This window comes from Neolamprologus multifasciatus, chromosome 1 (genome assembly GCF_963576455.1).
Source record: "Neolamprologus multifasciatus chromosome 1, fNeoMul1.2, whole genome shotgun sequence".
NCBI classification, from domain to species: Eukaryota; Metazoa; Chordata; class Actinopteri; order Cichliformes; family Cichlidae; genus Neolamprologus; species Neolamprologus multifasciatus.
This window is the reverse complement of record NC_140439.1, coordinates 21,405,995-21,425,819: the sequence shown is the minus strand read 5'-3', so window position 1 is coordinate 21,425,819 and position 19,825 is coordinate 21,405,995. Positions and strand designations below refer to the sequence as shown.

At 40.6% G+C, this 19,825-nt stretch overlaps 2 protein-coding genes across 7 annotated transcripts in view; one reads left to right on the top strand and one right to left on the bottom strand.

Annotated features, from left to right (window-relative positions):
• rnf111 (ring finger protein 111) overlaps positions 1–8,475 on the top strand; it is a 33,616-nt gene extending 25,141 nt beyond the window's left edge. For 3 of the 5 annotated variants that reach the window (XM_085147355.1, XM_085147271.1, XM_085147200.1), the window contains 8 exons: positions 204–510; positions 587–712; positions 1,037–1,145; positions 1,662–1,742; positions 3,922–4,017; positions 4,308–4,394; positions 4,789–4,892; positions 6,841–8,475. In XM_085147355.1, coding sequence (XP_085003481.1) covers positions 204–510; positions 587–712; positions 1,037–1,145; positions 1,662–1,742; positions 3,922–4,017; positions 4,308–4,394; positions 4,789–4,892; positions 6,841–6,958 — 1,028 coding nt within the window. In that variant the 3' untranslated portion in view covers positions 6,959–8,475. The remainder of the gene's footprint in view (positions 1–203; positions 511–586; positions 713–1,036; positions 1,146–1,661; positions 1,743–3,921; positions 4,018–4,307; positions 4,395–4,788; positions 4,893–6,840) is intronic. The other 2 variants (XM_085147470.1, XM_085147438.1) reach the window with 2 other exon arrangements.
• The window catches only part of myo1ea (myosin IEa), a 59,071-nt gene continuing 44,814 nt past the window's right edge, over positions 5,569–19,825 (bottom strand). Inside the window, exons 20-29 of one of the 2 annotated variants that reach the window (XM_085146999.1) lie at positions 19,105–19,219; positions 18,850–19,019; positions 18,626–18,771; positions 15,715–15,861; positions 15,464–15,621; positions 15,036–15,125; positions 14,741–14,945; positions 13,830–13,865; positions 11,784–11,953; positions 5,569–11,697 (exon numbers count right to left, since the gene is read on the bottom strand). In XM_085146999.1, the coding sequence (XP_085003125.1) occupies positions 11,621–11,697; positions 11,784–11,953; positions 13,830–13,865; positions 14,741–14,945; positions 15,036–15,125; positions 15,464–15,621; positions 15,715–15,861; positions 18,626–18,771; positions 18,850–19,019; positions 19,105–19,219 (1,314 nt within the window). In that variant the 3' untranslated portion in view covers positions 5,569–11,620. The remainder of the gene's footprint in view (positions 11,698–11,783; positions 11,954–13,829; positions 13,866–14,740; positions 14,946–15,035; positions 15,126–15,463; positions 15,622–15,714; positions 15,862–18,625; positions 18,772–18,849; positions 19,020–19,104; positions 19,220–19,825) is intronic. The other variant, XM_085147081.1, reaches the window with a different exon arrangement.

Sequence of the window (19,825 nt, the reverse complement as noted above, 5' to 3'; positions counted from 1 at the left end):
ATGAGAAACTGAACCTTTCTGCCATACTGGGTATATATATTTTTTTTTTAAAAAGTGATCATTTTCCATTAACTATTAGGCTTGTGATTGGAGTAGGTTGGAAACGGAAGATATCTGCATTTATTTGTTCTTTTTTTTAACACGAAGATCCTTGCATAATTTGACAGTTTTAACTTTTCCCCTTTATCTCTTGTCAAACCCAGATGGCCCTCTAACACGTTCACTGCATCATCAGTCCTCTTCCGCCTGTCCTCATTCCCATGGGAACCCCCAGCTTACACCTCAGACCCCAGCACAAGGTGAATTTCTCATTCCCCACACCTTTCATGCACCTCTGTCATCCCACCCGCCAGGCCACGCCGTGCCGCCCGCCCCTCCCCCGTCTCTGTCCACCCACCACCTCACTAATTCAAGTGCCCAGCTGGCCCAACATCTCCCTGCGGACCACCAGACCCTGCCGCACATGTATAGGATGGAGGTTCAGAGGCGCAGGATGATGCAGCACCCCACGTGAGTACCAGTGCAGGCTAAACTTACATAATTGATGGCTTTTCTTTGCTGAGCATGTATTTTCCTTTCTTTCCAGACGAGCACACGAGCGTCCTCCTCCACACCCCCACAGAATGCACCCCAACTACGGCCATGGGCACCACATCCATGTGCCACAAACTATGTCTTCCCATCCTCGCCAGCCTGAGCAGAGAACAGCATGGTCAGTATCATCAGGAGTGTAATGTGTGTAATGTGTAAGTTTCATACTAGCTAATCCAGTGGTTCCTAGATTTCATAACTACCAAAAAGAAAGCAAAGAAGAAACATGGAGACCCATCTCAGTGTCACAACTTATTTATTTTTTTTAGTCTTTCCTATCATGTCACAAACTGAAGTTATTTTTTTATGTTAAATAAACTGAATGCCCATGAAGTGAAGTACCCTTTAGAAACAGTATTATAGATGTTTAATGTGACTGCACTTACATGATTATTTGGATTGATGTGGTTTGATGTAATAATGACTCACCGCCTTGTGTCAACAGGGAGCTCGGCATCGAAGCCGTGGCCCCGTTCCCTTCAGGGCACCTGCACTCCCACCTGCCACACTACCACCCTCCCCCAAGACTGCACCACTTCCCCATCCCCTTCATGGTGAGAAACCCTCAGCACACAGGCACCCATTAGCATACATGAAAATGAATCACTTTTATAGGAAGTCTGGCTGCGATTAATGGAGTTTGCTCCTTATTTATAACATCAGTTATTTCAAGGATGGTTTAGTGAACCCATGAATAATTCATTAGCAATTAATAGTGGCTCATCAACCATTTCGAGTGCACACTCAACAAATCCAAAAAAATCCTCGACTATCATCCAGCGCAAATATAGCCGACAGTTGTGATGTTATTATTATATTAAGGAATCGATCATCTGTGACCTTTATCATTACACATATGCAGTGCCTGCATTTTCAAAAGTTTTTTATTAATTAAATTATTTCGTTGAAACTTGGCTTCAGTTTTAGAAATGGCAGCAGCACATGTTGATTTTGTTTATTTTTAATATAGCTAAGCTGACACAACACCCTTCATGGGCCACATTACAGTGTGCTCAGACTGCATTCCTTGTATTTTAAGGCTTAACTTAATGAAACTTCCTCCCCTGCAGCACACTGGCATATCTGAAGTGACCTACCCGCACATTAGGTACATCTCATCTAGAATTACTGGCTTCGGAAGAAATTATGAGGTGAGTACTGTTTGTAAATGTATAAGCCTGAGGACAGTTGGGTGAAAACACGAGTACGAGTTACTGTTTCATTCATCACGGTTGTCTGTTACTATAAATTTTAAAATGGCTTGACTCTTCTCCGCATGACTCAGCATTATTGTGATCCTGTCATGTCGTCAGTGTTGGTTTGTTTTTATTGAAAATGCACGCTGGAATCGGATGAATGCTGCTGTCGCAGGAAAAAGAAGGGAGATGGTGTTTTGGTGGAAGTTTGTGCAGGGAAAGTTTTTAGCTTTTAATAAACAGTGCAGGGTTATTAAATAGACAGATGAACCAAAATCAGATTCACTGAGGCCTGTTGCACATCTACATTTAGGTCCTTAAGTGTTGTAGTTTGGCCTCTTTACACCACCACAGTGGATTTTAAATCAAACGGCATCACAGTTTGTGATTGTCCCACATTTTCAGCATCAGCATTCAACAATTTGTTATTTGATGAAATAAGATAAATTTATATTCATTAGTTTTCAATTCCAGGATGAACTTGTGGACATCATCAAATGCCTTGTTGGTTAATTTGAGACAGTCTACCAGCCCTTTACTGCTGCCACCTTCAGTGTTTATGGGTCACTCAGCCTACAGTTTATGTATTTGGTAACTTTAAGCATGCTCTGTTGTGTCATTATCCGTTTGTACTATGAGGCACTGTCTGATTAGCTTGGTAGCATTTGTCTTAATCTGAGCAGAATGTGTTGCCCTGTACTTCACTGCTTTTATCAGCAGTCACATCGTTGGTAACCCGGTTCCATTGGCAGCCATATTTGCCCGTGTCATAACATTACCTCAGGTTTGACAGATGATGTAGTTTGATCGTTACACATAGTACAAGTTAATTTTCGTTTATTTCGTCTTGTCCATATATATTTATATATACATATATACACAAGTTTTTTTTTTTCTTTCCCCAGCAGTGTTTTCTGATCTGTTCTTCCTGTAACCAGTGGTTTGCACTTTGTTCCAAACCCTACATGTATTTATATTCATGAAAGCATCTGTTGATTATAGACGGTAATGCTATCTGTGATCTTTTGGGGTTGTTGAGGTGGTCAGAGAATTCACTCTATTTAAGACTGGACCACATTGGTGTAAGGAACTTTAGAAGTGACCAAACCAGCTGGTATAAAATTTGCTGTAATTCTTAAACTGTTCATCTAAAATGATCATAAAACCCCTCAGCTTAAAGGTTGAAGTCTACATATCAATGGCATATTGATTGTTTGATTTTTAAAATCCAATCTCAGCAGCTAAATTACAAAAACCACTTTGTTATGCAACAAATTATGGACCTCACTGCAGATTATTTTAGTCTGAGTTTTGCAATGTTATCTAAAATGTTTTCCCCCTATTGAATATAAAAGGCCTTATTTGGCCTGAAACACCAAATAAGTACATTTGAAAAATTCACCAGTGGCGTCATGTCCACGCAATCATCACATGATTGGTCAGAAAATTCCACAAACGGTGGCATTTTTTCATATAGGAATTGTTTTCTTTCCGCTGAAGAAAACTGTACCATCAACCACATCACCGCAAGAAAAAGGAGTGCGTCTAACTGAGACAGGTTCATACTTGTGACATCGGGGTAGGATGTAAAGATCAATAGCGTCTTCATAACTGTAGCTGTAACGCTCGTCTTCACAACGAGCTGTAACGTTAGCTCGGTACACATCTTCTAGTTCCCATTTTGAACTTCTCACACTGCAACCCCAACTCACAGTCTCAAAATGGTGAATTGACCTCTGAGCTCGGTGTGGCCAGATGTTCATGAGCAACCTTTAACCTGATAAAATTGCCCCCAGAACACGTGTCTGTCAGTCGTGACGTGAAAGCTTCTCACAGAGCCGTCTGCCTCAGTGAGTTGAATTTATTTGCTTTCACCTTTGCCAAGTCACACAATTCAACAAGCCAACAAGCACAGTGAGTGGCTCAGTAGGTAACCACAGCTGTCCTGCTGACACTGCATAAACCATTGGCTTGATTTAGAAATATTAATCTGACTTTCGATGACTACTTGGAAAACCCATTTAGTCAAAGGCTTTAATTGCTTAATTGATTAATCGAACAGCTGGTAAAGCCTCTCCATGAAGAAAAATGTCAGTTTGTACAGAAGATGTCAGCTTTTTTCCCCTCCAATCAGGACCTGCTGCATTTAGAGGAGAGACTGGGGACTGTGAACCGAGGAGCCTCTCAGGGAACCATAGAGAGGTGCACTTACCCACACAAGTACAAAAAGGTGAGGACCTGTCAGAGTGTGTGTGTTGTAATAAATATATAATGTGCTTACAGATTTTCAAGCTGCTGTCTATAGTTGTGAATGTATGCTGCAGTTGCCTCTGGGACAGAGTGCGCAGTGGTCTTTTGTGCTCATTTCAAACATCTGATGTTTTGCCAGCATTTAGAAAAACACTGTAGTGTCTTTTACCAGAGATTTGCAGCTGTGACGATATCTGTTGGGGGAAAGTTTCCGTAGAGGTTTCCAAATGTATCTAAATAAGCAATCTAACACCCTGCCACCCAATACAGAAGGTGTTGGAGAGAGACATTGACCAACAGTTAACCCCTGAAGCTTGGGCATCTATTGGGAAAAATATGCACGCAGACCCAGAATCGGTGAGAAATAATGAACAAATCAATTTGGAAACATGTCTCTGCTCACATGTACAGTAGATGTTAGTGTTAGTCTTGGGGGCCAGGGAATTCGGCTAATTACTTTGATTTGAATCATTTTGATTTGATAAAAAAACATTTTTCTGTTTCAGGACAAAATGACCATTCTCTCTGTCCCCAAATCTAATGTATTGTTGTAAACATAGTTACCTCTTTATCGGAAAAAAATCACTTTTTTTTTAAATACATACTTAATACATACTTTTAATCTTACTACAGTGTTTTAATTGAGTAGCTTGTGTTTGAATTCATAGGATTTTGTTTAACCGTCTGTAATAGCAGTTGTTGATCGACACTGCTCATCAAAACTCAGTCTCCAAACGTTTCTCACAAACAGAGAAAGCTGCACGGTAAGCAAGACGAAGACGAGGGGGCAGATGAAGACACAGAGGAGAAATGCACCATCTGCCTGTCAATACTGGAGGAGGGGGAGGATGTCAGGTAAATGTCTCGCCTCCTGGGTGTTCGTCCCGCTCGTCGCGCTCAGTTTTGTGTGTTCAATTACGCTTTCAAGGGCGTGACGTAGACAGGTGGGATAGCAGGTGTAGTTTAGCCGTTTCACATTGTCTCATAGGATGTTTAAAAAAAAAGACCCAGAGGCATTAAAGTAATCAGCAGAAAATCCCAAAGAGCCTTAAAATTACAAGCCTCATGGTGCTGCGTTTTGGCACTCACTCAAGTATTTCTTTTAAAGAGGGTTTTCTGCCCCCTGTTGGTTTAAGAGAAACGGAAAAATTAAATGTTTATGTATTTCTTTTTCTGTTCCTTTGCTGTTTACTACAAATTGCGAATCCCTTAATTATTGTTAGTCACTAAAAGCATTTAGTCTTTATTCTTACATTTAAACTGTGTTTTAAAATCAGTGTTTTGACTAATTAGAGGAAGCAGATGGCAGTTTTGTTTGTAGGGAATACAGATGAAAACTTAAATATATGAATTATACGATGGGCTCAAGTGTTTAAAGGCACTTTTATCTGGTCAAATCAAAAACGTCCTCATCGACAGTGTCTGACATTGTAAAATATACTTAACTCTGTTTTTTGGAGCCTATCCCCAGCTGTCGTAGGTCGAGAGGCGGGGTGCGCCCTGGACAACTGTTACAGCTGTTAGCTCACTATTTCAGCCATTTCCTGACTTCTTTCAGCTGTTGTTGTATTTACACCCATCTCTGCATTGAGGGTACCAGCATGCAGCAGTTTCATTCATTTAAGCTGTTTTTATGCAGCTTCTACAGAACACAACTTATTCACTTTTTGAGCTATTTTAATGTTAATTTAATCTTAATGACATTTTAACGTACCAATAACTCAGCTGTATGTTTGTAAAGCTTATCCACTGGATTTTGTTGGGTTAGGGTAGCCCCGGCTGGGAGTTGGTGGTTTTGATACAGCTTGTATTTTACTCACAACAGTGGCTCCTATTTAAGACTTAATGTGACAGAAAACAACAATTTCAGTCTTTGATTAACTAAAGATGTTGGGTTTTAAAGCTTTGTTTTGGGGGCCTGTTGTTAGCTGTGGATTCGGTGCACTGGTGATCATTTAAAATAGCTGAACAGTAACATAGTGCTTAGCAAGTTTATTAATATCACCATATAACATTTATGCCAAATAAACAGAACTGTAATTACCAAAATCATTATTTCTGTTTCTGTAATGGTTAATTCACTGATATGCACACACTCTTTAATCAAAATGATATTTTTAATGCTAAATTATAATTATTGTTGTTATCCGTCAATTTTCAAAGTTAAATTTTTACAAAATGAGAAAAAATGTTTTTAAAATGTGTTATTTACTTGCATCCTGAACAGAAGAAATATTTTAGTGGTTGAATGTTTATTTCTGACTTTCAGCTATTTGAGTATAAATGCATGAATTCAGAATAATATTAATATAGTTTATAGATCTAAACAGACAGATTTCCTTGTTTTTGCACGTGACCATAAACAAAGATTTTAGTAGACAAAGGAGTGTAATCGTTTCTGTTTTTGAAATAGGTTTTGCTGTTTTCATCGGATTTTTTAAAAAACCCCGAAACTATATTTTAATTAAGCTCATGATCAGGCAGTGCTGCTGTATCATGCATGTTAATATTCCATTCAATTTTATTTATACAGTGCCAAATCACAACAAGGCACTTTATATTTTAAGGTAGACCTTACAATAATACATACAGAGAAAACCCAACAATCATATGGCCCCCTGTGAACAAGCACTTTGGCAACAGTGGGAAGGAAAAACTTCCTTTTAACAGGAAGAAACCTCCGGCAGAACCAGGCTCAGGGAGGGGCGACGGGTTGGGAGAGAGAAGGAAGACAGGATAGGAAAAGGGAAAGCCTGTTTAATCTATTTCTTTGTCTCACGTCTCTCTCCTGTTTCCCCTCCAGACGCCTACCGTGCATGCATCTCTTCCATCAGCTGTGTGTGGATCAGTGGCTCCTCACCAATAAGAAGTGCCCCATCTGCAGAGTGGACATTGAGGCGCAGTTGTCTGCTGAGAGTTGATGCTGTTTTTTTTCCCCCTTTTTCTTTTCTAACAACCCTTTTGTTAAAAATTTATTTTGAGATCATATTAATTTCTCTTCAGTACTGCAGTCAACCAAAGATGGCATGAATTACCCCTGCAGCAGCTCTACTGCAAGGATATAAAAAAAAAAAAAGACATCTGACAGAGGAAAAAAATAAAAGCATTGAGCCTAGAGTGCCAGCTATCACATGTTACTACAACAGCTAGAATTCTCCATTAAGGGTTTAAGATTTTATTGTATTTATAAAGCTTTTATGTAGCTTTTTTGATCGTTTCCTCAAGTGTCATTTGCGTTCTGTTTCTCTGCATGTTTCCTCGCAATGCATTTCTTTGCACATATAACGTGGGCTCGAAACGGCCTAACAAGTTGCAGGTGAGGATAGCTGCTCTAGTAAAGATGCATTTCTGTAAACCTAATGCCTTGCTTTACTAGAATAGAATGTCAACCTCCAGTTAAGGAAAAAAAAAAGAAAAACAACAAAAACAAAACAAAACAAACATTGCAGGATTCATTTTACCAATCATTGTATCATTGATTAGTTTATGTTTAGAAGATGTGGATTGTTAGTGAGAGATGTTTTTTTTTCCTTTCTTTTCTTTTTTTTTTAAGTAAATCAAGACATTCCTAACTAGGGAACTATGTTAACAGATCAGCTGCTGTATTAGTGCACACCCAGTATTTCTAGAGTGGAAATAAACTCAGATGTTCACCTCACTCCCAGAATATGCACACGCTTTGCTACGATTAAACCACCCGCCCCTTCCCCCGTTTTCCAGCACCTTCATTTTGACTACAACACCGTTACCGCCACCATCCGATGTATTTTAGAGGACAAAGAAAAAAGAATGTCACCTCCCTCTCTTTGACTGTTCTTTCTAAACCGAACGATTGTCGGGATCTGCTGTGAATCTTTTCTTCATTCTGTTTGGGGTTCCTTCCTGCAGACGGGCCTGCGGACGCTAGGTTTATGTGAGGTGATCTCAGGTCGACGCACGACCCCGCAACCTGGGATCATTTTGTCAATTTGATACTGGCAGTGGCGTTGATTTCCTGTGTGTATATGTGTGTGCGCGTGCGTGTGTTCAGAGGGAAATACACAGCTCAATCGGAGATGAATATTTACTGTTTATTCTCACACATCGAACCATTTCACCCACCCTCCCTTTTTTGTCTCTCTGTAGTTGAGCAGCGGCGTCTGCTTTGGCCGCTGAGAAAAGAAAAAAACACTAATGCTGTCGACTAACTCACTCGCATAGACTTGCACAAGAGAGAAAAGGGTAGGAGGACCGTAGTGAATATGACAGTGTGCTGAGGCCATGTATTTCCACTCTGACGAATAGTAAAAACTGAAAAATTACAATTTTGAATGGAGTGTTGAAATGCAGTACTTAAAGCAGGTAGCCATGCATTCATTGACTTAAAGGCACCAGGATCATATTCTGTGGGATTTCTATTAGTTTTAAAAAATGATATTAATAAACTTGGATAACTTAATTGTGTCGTTTCTTTGGCGTTTTTGTGATTCATCAGACATGCGAGTTTCTCACTAGCTTTCATAGTACATGCTTATCTGTCATTAAATTTGCATTGGCTTAAAGATCATGTAAAAGCTTAAATCTTTTATATTGGAGAAAAAACCAACATAAAAATACAAATTTACACACCTGACTTCCCAAACTTCATCTGTGGGTTAAATAAATACACAAATGTACAAAAATCAGTCAGATGTAGAAAATGATCACTATTACTACAGGCACATTTACTCTTTACTAATTTCATTATATATAATCTGATGCCATAGATATAGATAGAATAGATGTGCAGTTTCCAAACTTTCCTAGTGCTTGACCTCCAGACGTTTTTGTGATATGTAATCTCAGAAAGCCTTAGATCAAGAACATGTAGATGATATCGAGTTTATTCTTTCTCGTTATCGTCATTATTTATTGTATTATTAAAAAGGACTTCTATTTTCAAATAATGAATGTAAAATCATTTTAATCAATCATTTTTCTCTAATCAGTGCTGTTCTGGTTTTAATAAGTTGATATAAATAATTAGAAAGTCTCTGTTATGGACCAGGTGAGTGAGGTGATTCCACTTAGAAAATTGTTATTTTGTTAAAGCAAAAAGAAGAAACTGAGCAAGTCTAGTCAGTTTTTGGAAATGGTCCATAGTTAAAATGAATGTGATTTAAAAACTACTAGCGTGTCTAAAGAAGATAAACGCATTTATGACAACCGATAAAAGAAGACGTTTCCAGATAACATAAATGTTAAAGGTCAACTATTCAAAATGTTGCAGTACCGATTGTAGCCACAAGGTGGAAATGAAACGCAGTCTTCCAGCAAAGCTGTGGCCCTGAGTGCAGCTGCACAGTGGAGGGTTTGACAGATCCTCAATAAAAACAATGTAGAAGACATAAGTAGGAAATGTTCCTGCCAGCACAGATACATTTTTTCTGTTTCAGTTGAACAAAACTATTTCAAGGTAAAAGTGTGTTGTACCTGTAAAGCTGGGTTGAGAGACGATCTGTAGAAAACAGTCACACAATTTAAACGTAGATTTTGGTAAAAGTTACTGAACAGTTAAATCTGCAGCTTAGACATTTACTTTTAAAAAAGGCATACACATCACTACATTTACACTCCAGGTCTTCATTAGGTACACCATTCAACTGCTCATTAATGCAAATATCTAATCGCCAAACACACGGCAGCACCCAGTGCATTTAGGCATGTGGACAAGGCCAAGATGAGACCTGCTGACTTTCAAACTGAGCATCAGAATGAAAAATAAAAGTTATTTAAGTGACTTTGAATGTGGCGTGCATGTTGGTGACAGACGGTCCAGGTCTGAGTACTGATTTCCAAAATAATCTAAAGTTTACAGAGAATGGTCTCAAAAACAGAAAATATCTTGTTGAAACCAGAGAATGTCTCAATGACCAGACTGCTTTGTGCTGATAGAAAGGCATTAAGTGAAAACTAATCGAACTAATCCAAAGTATGAAGAAAAGTATCTATGAATGTAGAAACATCTGACCTTAAGGAGTGGGTGCCACTCCTGTCAGCTAAGAACAGGAAACTCAGGCTTCAAATCGCACAGGTTCACCAAATATTTACAGAACTGAAGATTGGAAAAACGTCTGCTGTGAGATTCTGATGGCAGGGTCAGAATTTGATGTAAACAACATGAAAGCCTCTTTGACAATAAAACAAACCAAAGCAGTTAAATATGCAGTATTACATGCTTTATTAAAGGACTGATCTACTGTTGTGTATTGCACAAGGATACTTTCCACCATCTGTTCAAACTATATTTCATGATGCAGAGGTTTTATGACAGAAGTCCCAGCAGTTGTCACTGACCAGAGTATAATGTGGTTATTTTATTTGAAAAAAAAAAGGAATGTGTAAGTAATGAAAGCAGTGCAAAAAGATGTGCAGAAACAGTCGAGCGCAAGTTAAATTGTTTGCAGCGCCACAGGAAAAAATGCCAACAAATTCTCCTAAAAACAAATCTGTGCACTTGACGAAACAAAAATCCGTTCACCGTGAGAGTAACCACACCGAGCGGAACAGGAAATAAAGCAGATCTGTGAGCAACAAAGGCAGATGAAAACCAGCATGTTAAAATCCTTCAGAGAAAATACAAAGCAAAAAAATATTTAATTTAAATTCTAACCAGCACCAGGCATCCTCCTACATATGAACACATATACAGAATCAGATCTAAAATGCCTGTTTTTAACATTTAATGTAAACAAATTAATTACCAAAGCGACTTATTGCTATCTTGGCAACTTGTCCTTCATCAACTTGACTTACTGGCTGTGGCATGAACGATGTCTGTGTCCAAGGTAGTACCGGTGCTAATAAAGTGCTAATAGACCGCAGACAGCATGCTCAGGTTACAGTATACATGGCCTCTACTGTTAGTCTAACATACTGGTGTGCTAGAAAAGCAAAGACATAGTGATTAACCACTTTACTACACTGCCCTTTGACTGGTTTGGGTATTGCTTTGGTATTTCTAATCATTAGAAATCACAGTGTGGCGATTTAATGAATATGTGTTCCTGGAAAGTAGTTACAGTTTTGCACCAAAAATAAATATTTCCTGGTAAAACAGCAGTCACTTCATTTTTGACACGGACACATCCACGTTTGCTTCAGCAATCAAACCTTCATCTAAAACAAGCTAAACAAAACAACGTGTTGAGAGTAAAAATCACAGCCTGGTCCCACAGATTTAGCAGATTTCATTCCAGCGCTTCAAAAATGTTTTGAGCTAAAAATCCTCAGCAAGATATAAATGACAGTAAGGAGAACACAGAAGCTATAAATACAATAAATAGTTTTGTTCAGTACTCAGAGGGACTGTGAAGGGAAAAGAAATCAGACCCTGGGGTCAAACAGTCTTCTTTGTCTTTAGAGCCTCATTTCAAGCTCGATGATCTTTTAGTCTGCTGGTGTAACCGGGAGTTACATTCGTGTACTCTAAGGCAGTAAAGTGGAGGAAGTGTCTCATTGTGCTTCTCTCTCCAACTGTAAGCTTCTAAGCTCCGCCCCTTCCTCTGAGAAGGTCAGCTGGGATGAAGCGTTCTCTCCTCCGTGTGCTGTGAAACCTGCAGCTCCTAGATCTTGGTGACGTAGTTGTTGGGGAAAAGTCCCTGCTTCCCACGAAGGCGTCCTGTCCACCACCCGGACACATCTGGCCGACAAACATGACTAAATTAGCGTCTCGTGAAAAATAGATGACAAATAAGCCCCTGAATGCCTTCTTTGCCCTGCGCTTACCCTCTTTGATGATGTCGATAATGTCGTCAGCGTTGAAGCTGAGCTCGTCTGTGTCCTGAGCATCGTAGGCGTACAAAGCTCTGCACTGGGGCACCTGGGGCTTGGGTTTGGGTGCAGGCTTGGGTCGTCCTCCTCCCGGCGGAGGCCTGCTGGCTGATGGTCTGTGGGCCCTGAGGTAACATCGAGAAAAACAAAGACAGAAACGCGTTTGTGACTTTGTCTATGGTCGATCTCAGAATACGAGGGCATGCATAACCACCATCTCATTATACCATATACCAACCAGAAAACACCGATTTGAGGATTAAGATTTTTCATTTTCCAATCAACACTGTAATCAAACGGAAAGTGTTTTAAAGAGATAGCAGCAGTTCATAAATCAGACACAAGATGGCGATATGGTGCATGCCATCTCTATGCCTGCGCAGAAGAACTGAACCTAAAATGTGTTTGTGAAGCCCTCAGGAGCACAGAGTGCTGATCCCAAGTCAGCAGCACCTTTTTTCTGCATATTGGCTGCATTCCATTACTTGCACATTGCTGTACCTGATTCTCCCGTCACCATGGCGCAAGTTAGTGTACGGGATATATTTGGGAGCAAGTGAAAACTTTGTCCTCAAGGTTGATGTTAGAAGGATTTGAGCAAGTTTGAGGAGGACCAAATTGTGACTTGGTCAGAGCGCCTTCAAAACTGCAGCTCTTATGTGGAACAATGGCCGGCTCCTGTGGTCCGATCTAACAGACGAGCTGCTGTAGCTCAAATTGGCCAGAAAGTTCAAGCTGGTTCTGATAGAAAGGAGTCAGAATAACCAGAACAGTCAGGTGCCCGTGCTGACTCCTGTCCACCAACGAAATGCCCAACAATGAACCGAACCATGGAGCAATATAGGAAGGTGGCCTGGTTTCATGAATCATGTTTTCTTTTACAACACGTGGATGGGCAGGTGTGTCCATTTTTACCTGGTAAAAACCAGGCATCAGGATGCACTATGGGAAGAAGGCAAGCTGGTGGAGGCAGCATGATGCTTTGGACAATGTTCTGCTGGGAAACCGTGGGTCCTACCATCCATGTGGATGTTACTTTGACATGTAACACCTACATAAGTGTTGTTGCAGACCATGTACACTTTTTCATTGAAACTATTCCCTGATGGTTGTGGCCATCAGTGGGCTAGTGGAGTTCATGCCCTGGCAGGTCAGAGCTGTTTTGGTACCAACTCAATATTAGGTATAATTTTGCAGCTGATCGGCATACACTGTAAATAAAAGAGGGATGCAGTCTCTATGGCGCCACCTGCTGGTCAGGCGGAGCAAATTCACCATAATCATCATCATCATCATCATCATCATCATCCAGGTGTTCTGAAAGCAGATGTGGTGAGCAAAGAAAGCTCGTACCCAGCTTTATCATAGTGTTTTATCCTGCAGGGATAATCTATAACACGAGTTATATTGTAGATGTCTTATGTAACAACTTCAACAAAAAAACAAATAATAAGTAAGGCCATAGATCAATGCGTTGTGAGCTGTAGTGTTCACTGCAACCGGGCTTCTGTTTAAAACCAGAAATGTCGCCCCCTGCTGGCCATGAAAAAGACCACAGGTTTGAGGCACATCTCCAGTGGACTTAACTTTTTAGTGCCATATGACACATCCGTCTTTTATACACTGAACTGTAAGCAGGCAGTGAAGCAGCCAGTTTTATACATATGTAACTTATGCATTGACCCAATAAAATTATTTACTCTCTGTGATATTAAAATTGAACCAATATTAAAATAAATCAATAAAAGCACAGAAGGATTCTTTAAACCTCCCAGAAATCTTGTTTACAAATGAAAAAAAAATTTGAGAAAGAATTTCCATTTGATTGAAATCGAGCAGCAGCAGGAGCAGGAAATAAAAATAAAATAAAATCTTAGTTGCATACTACGACAGGAAGTCGAATTTTAATCATACAAGAGAATAAGCATGAGCATTTCCTGCTGCTGCAAGCTTTTGCACTCATGAAACACCAGTCAAAACACTGCAAACACTCCAACTCACATTCCTCCGTTTGAAGTGGGCGGTCTGCCTCCAGGACTACAAAAGAATAAATTATCCAAATTATGTCAAAATACAGAAACACAGCTATGTGTGAGAGTGTCTATAGTCATTTTAATACGACGTTTATAACTGTGTTCGTGACACGAGCCTGACTACTGTCTTATTTTATGAAACTGGGTTTGGACATTGGACGTCTAAAGACAGGAAAACTGTACGTTACATAACGCCAGATAATTACATGACTTCATAAGTTTATTAACACAGAATCAATAGGGAAAAAAAGGACTTTTCCACCACATGAGTTTATCCGGGAAACAGGAACCTTTTGAGGAACTTAAACCAACAAAGAGCAAGAAAGAGTCAGAAGGAACCTTTAAATTCTTTGAGAAAAGTTCCTGGGACTAAAAGATCCACATAGTTTAAGGTGCAAATGTAAATTCTCATCAAATGGGATTTCAAAGCTGAGCTAAAACAGTGCTGTGTCACATTAAGTTTAAAGACAACGAGCGACATTTGTTTTTAGCTGAAAATCAAAAAGATGAGTTGATAAACTGCTGATTTCTTTCAGCTGAGCTCTGTGAAACATCACCTTAGTCATACAATTAAGATTCAGCCAACAGGTGCCAGAGATAATAGCTAGCTTTGCTTGACTGCTGACTTGCTGGTGACTCTTTCAACGTACAAATCAGCTGTGACATTTTTATTTCAAAGCTGGGAGACGACAACATTAACCAAGCAAAGTGTAGATACTAAAGAACAGGTGTAACCTACAGCAGTATGAGGAATTCATGCGCAATTTAAACTAATTAAAAGCTTGAAGCGGTGATGGGAAAGTCCTTGTTTTGTGTGGGTGAGTTAGTCTGTCTGTTCCTGCCTGGACTGTTTGGCCTTAGTGTGTGCCGGTTTCTCACCCTGCTGCTCCTTGATCGGGGACTCTCAGACAGTCTAAGTTCGGCTGCTGGCGACTGCCGCCTCGCTCCTTCACCTGGTTGATGTTGCTGGGCAGGACCGGGTGCGCTAAGTTGTGGGACGATGGATGCCTCTTGCTGTGATGCTGTGAATTTCTCTGATTGGTGACATGGTTGGTGTTTTTTATGCCACCGTTCTGGTGTGAAACTGCAGAAAGAAAAGCTTTGTTGTCATGTGAGCTGTGAGAGAGATGATTCACTTGGGACAGGTGACCAGCGAGCTGCTCGGACGCTGTACCTGGAGGTCCCGGTGCAGCTCGTGATGGGGTGTGCTGGTGGCTTCTGGACATGTTTGAACGACTCTGAGTGAAGCTCTTCCTGGTTGGGCCTAAAGGGGAGAGATATTCAGATATTAACTAACCAGCAGCAAAGTAATTTATATAAACAAAACAAACACAGTTGGATCCATAATTTGTTGGATGAAGAGATCATTTTTGCAGTTTTGCCTCTGCTCACAACCACAGTGGATTTGGATCTAACAATAACTGGAGGGACAACTTCTTTCTCAGTAACACAAAAAGGCATGAAATGGCTCCACAAACAAACAACCTCTCAAAGAAGGAAACACAGCATTTGGTGTTCTAGACTTCAGGCAACCATTGACTCCAGAGGATTACGGCTCACTGTGAGAGCAGGTAACCTTTCCACAGGTTTGTTCATACTCACGTGTATTCTTGGGAAGCCCGGGTCCGATGCTGACCTGCAGAGATTTGCTCGAAGGCTTCAGGACAGGCATGTCTCCCTGACCCTGGACAAATGTGACCTGCCTGGAGCCGCCGCCACTCAAGAAGCCCCAGTTCTCCTTCTTCAACTTCATCTCCAGTCTGAGAAACACAGACATTTTTATATCATCGGACTTTGTTTTTGTCTTGTTTGTCCTTTTGGCTTCTATGTTTACTATTGAAGTGTTTACTTACGTGTTACTGAACTTAAGCGGTAGCTTCCTCTGGGTTTTCTCCTCAAACCTTTGAGCAAGCAAGCTGATGAACTCTGTCTTAAAAATGCACTCCAGCAGGCTGTCGTACTCCTGCTCGTGCAGTATCAAGACGTCGTCCTGCATTGTGCTGAAAGGACGAACAAAGCAAGGGAAACTTTAAGTGTTATAACAGATCAAATCTCACCGTTTTTCCGCTTTCTGTGAAACTTTGACAGAAGCCAAGATCACGAGTCAGAATCAGCTTTCACATTTGCATCAAGAGCCTCACAAAGCGGCTCACATCTGAGGAGGGACGACAGCTTGAGCCCGTAACCCGCACAAGGATACTTTGTTCCTCCCAGAGAAGTCGGGTTTTTCTCTGATGAGCTTTTTACAACTCCTGCTTTCGCTCATTGCACCACCTGGTCTGTATTACCCCGCTGACTCAAAAGCCACATGTTCTCCAGCAGCTCCACCTCTGAAACGAGCTATGCTGCGTTCCCATGAACAACAAAGCTATGATAAGTCTCTCTGCTCCTTTTTTTCTGCACTTTCACAATAAACTGATCAACGTTCTTTCCCCACTACAGCATTTTTGAGTAATTTAGCAACGTTTTCGAGATGTGGACTAAACTGGTTTCAGTCAGACCTGAAAACACTAACATATACAAGCAGCTTAAATATACTCCACATGTTTTCCGTGTCCCTTGTGTGACATTTACAGCAACATGGGAACTTCTTTGATTACAAATCCAGACTGTGACTTTGAAATGGATTCATGGCTTTCTGCAGTGCAGTGTCCACAGAATCAGATGTTGTCTTGTTTTGGAAACAGTCAAATATCTGCTGGTATGTACCTCTGCTCTTAGAAACGTGCGATTCAGAAAATCAGCTTTGAGATAACGGAGAGGAGTGCAGAGCAGGGACTGAAGTTTGAAAATCAACAACATTAGCGTGCACTTTACTTCTGATTAAAGTAGCAGAAAAATACACTGGAAAAAAAAAAGCTTCACCACCTGGAGGGATTGATGCCGTTGATATGTTTCGGCTGGGAAAAGGTTACTTAATCCTAAAGTCTCATAAGCGTGAAAAAAGCTGTTTCATTGGAGTCAAATTGCTGGCCTGTAACGAGGAAAGAAAACTACTAAGGTGATTGGCGAAACTATGAAAACTGAGTCCTGGACGGGTAGTAGGGAACCATCATCTCTGATGAATGTGATCGGGGGGGAAAAAAATCCTGAATAATCGAGATCGGAGAGAAATCACATAATTAAAAATATGTCAAATCTACAGTAGAATTCACAGTTATGTTTAAAAGTGAAGGTTGGAGCATTTCCACAAATATAGCATGAAGAGAACAGCTGTGTAGCCTCAATAAAAACACACTTATCAGTTTCAATTTGCCAGAGAGCATAAAGATTAGAGTCTGAAGCAATGGAAATGTGCTCTGATGAGACCGACTGTGATCCAGGAGTGATCGGCACGAGAAGAAAGGCAGATGAAGAGCAAGCGTGTGGGTGCAGGGTTATGATCTGGAATTACTTCAGCTGGTCAGGTCTAGGTTAGGCAACATCATGTGCTCAAAAAGATTTTTTTTGAGTTCAGCTGACTATCTGAATACACTCAATGACCAGAGTCTGGAGTTCTCGACCTCTTTGAGAACCTTTGGGATACGATGGAGACGGCTTTACGCAGCAGTCGGACTCTCATCGGCATCATCAGTTCAAGATCTTCGAAAAAAAATGAATGCAACTATAGATGGAAATAATTGTTGCGACACTGAAACGATGCCATGGCGATCGCATGCCGTGATCAAAGCTAAAGGGGGTCAAATGAAGTGTGTGGCTTTTCTTGTGGCTGTGCAGTGTAAATTCTGAAATACACCAAAATAAAAATGCTGCTGTAGGTAGATTTTCTAGAGAGCAGGATATGGTGTAGCAGCAGGACGTAGCAGTTAGAGTTGACTTGTGTAAACAGAATAAGCACCAAATTTGTTTTTATGGATGCCATTTGTGTGGCACATGTTATTAATTCTATTAATTATTAGACAGTATAATGACTTCTGTTCCTGCTTTGAGCTACAATAAACCTGCATTAAAGTTATGTGATGGGAAATAAAGTACCCCTTCATCCACTTTCTTCCACTTATCCAATCCTAGCTGCTATAGGGCGAAGTAGACCCCGGACAAGTCACCAGTCTGTCATACAGCTAACACACAGAGGCAGATAACTAGTCGCACCTATGGGCAATTTAGAATCACCAGTTAGCCTAATGCCACTAACTGCATGTCTTTGGACTGTAGGAAAAGGCAAAGTACCCACGCAGACATGGGGAGAACATGCAAAGTCGACCCAGACAGTGGAAATGAATCCAGGATGGCGCCAATATTCTCCTTAATGTGAGTAAAAATAAAAATACTAAAGAAATTAAGTTTGCTGCTATTTTAAATTGTAAGATAGACTGGAATATACAATTGTAAAGGCTTTTTAAACTTGCCACTTAATCATAAAATGTGTTAGGTAAGAAGCCAAATAAAATGATAACACATCCATTTTCTCAACCCCTTCACCAGTTCAGGGTTGGAGATCATGAACTCGTCTTTTGTCTCGTCATTAGTGGAGCCGTGCCAGTCGGGTGGCAGAAGAAAGCCTGCTGATTGAATTTACGAAATCATAAAAATAATATTGAACTTTCTGCCTGACTGATAATGAAAGACTGGACTAAAGGTTTCCTCTTTGTGCCGTGTTGGCCTGAAGTTTGGAAATATCTGCTCTAGCATCATTCTCTAAGGAAAAAACCTTTCTGAGTTTTGTGGAGGAGTTAAAAGTTGTAAGCTCTCTGGACCTGGAAAAGGCAATACTATAATTTCTTTTGAATGATGTAACTCAGATGTGAAGGAAGCATTTTGCACCTCAGAGACACCGCTAAGATCTTGTCCACATCGATCCGCCTCTTCAGCACCTCTGTCACCTGCCCTTTCTCTGGCCCCTGTTTCACCTTCTCTCTTCCAATCAGGTACACAGATTTTGGTGTCAGGATCAAATCTCTCTTAATTGCCTATTTGAAGAAGGAAAACACAATGTTAATATTTTGCCAGTTGTTGGAAAACCAGACTGCAAATTTAATTGAACCAACCTTGAAGCGACGGTCGTATTTTGTGACTTTGTCCGCAAAATCAATCTTTTCTCTCTTTCCAAGAAACTGCCGGAGCTCAGGCCGGTCATCCATACCGAGGTAGTCACCTACGAAGTTTCTGTTGAGGCTGTGTTGCCGCCTCTCTTTTCGGTTCAGCAGCAGATCGGAAGCTGAATGAACCCAGAGAAAGAGGATAAGAGTGGGAGCACCATAGGCAGGTAGATACTTCCGGCAGTAAGTTGCTCCCTCACTCACCTTCTTCCCTCATCTGAACATACTTCTTGCGGGCCACATATTTCCTCCAGGCTTTCTGGATGGTCCGGGCGTAGCCGTCAAACTTGCGCTCCCTCGTCTCTTCCAGCAGAAACAGCTGTAAAGACAAAGAGCGAGACTCAGCATGACACATGCCGAGGGCAGCTCACTGCACAAACCCAAACACAGACACACCTACGTGAACTCAGTGGGAGGAATGCATACAGAACATACCTGAGTACAGTTAAATAGACAAACCGAGCTGTCAGCTCGTCATTTTTATTACAGTGCAGAAGTGAAGTGCTGGTGTCTGACAACAAGACCCGTGTCGTGCCAAAAAGTGATTTCCAATGTTCCTGTGTGTTTTTCATGTGTGATATATTTGCTTATAATGGTATATAGTCAACAGGATTTATGAAAGTCTTATATATATATATATAAAATAAAGAAATCACCTGTTTTGCCAGCATCTTTATGGCGATCCAGTCCTGTTTGGCCACATAAAATATCTTTATAGAACTATTATGTTATGTTTCTTGCAATTTTTGCTGCCCTCTTGGTCAAATCTCTCCAGAAAAATACATTTTTTATGCCAACAACACATTTTACCCTGCTAAATAAAGGATATATAAAAGTCCCTTTGCCAAAACAAACAGATTTCAGCTTTAACCTTATTACGGGACATGTTTTCTGGCTCGAAATGACTGGATATCATTCATGAGAG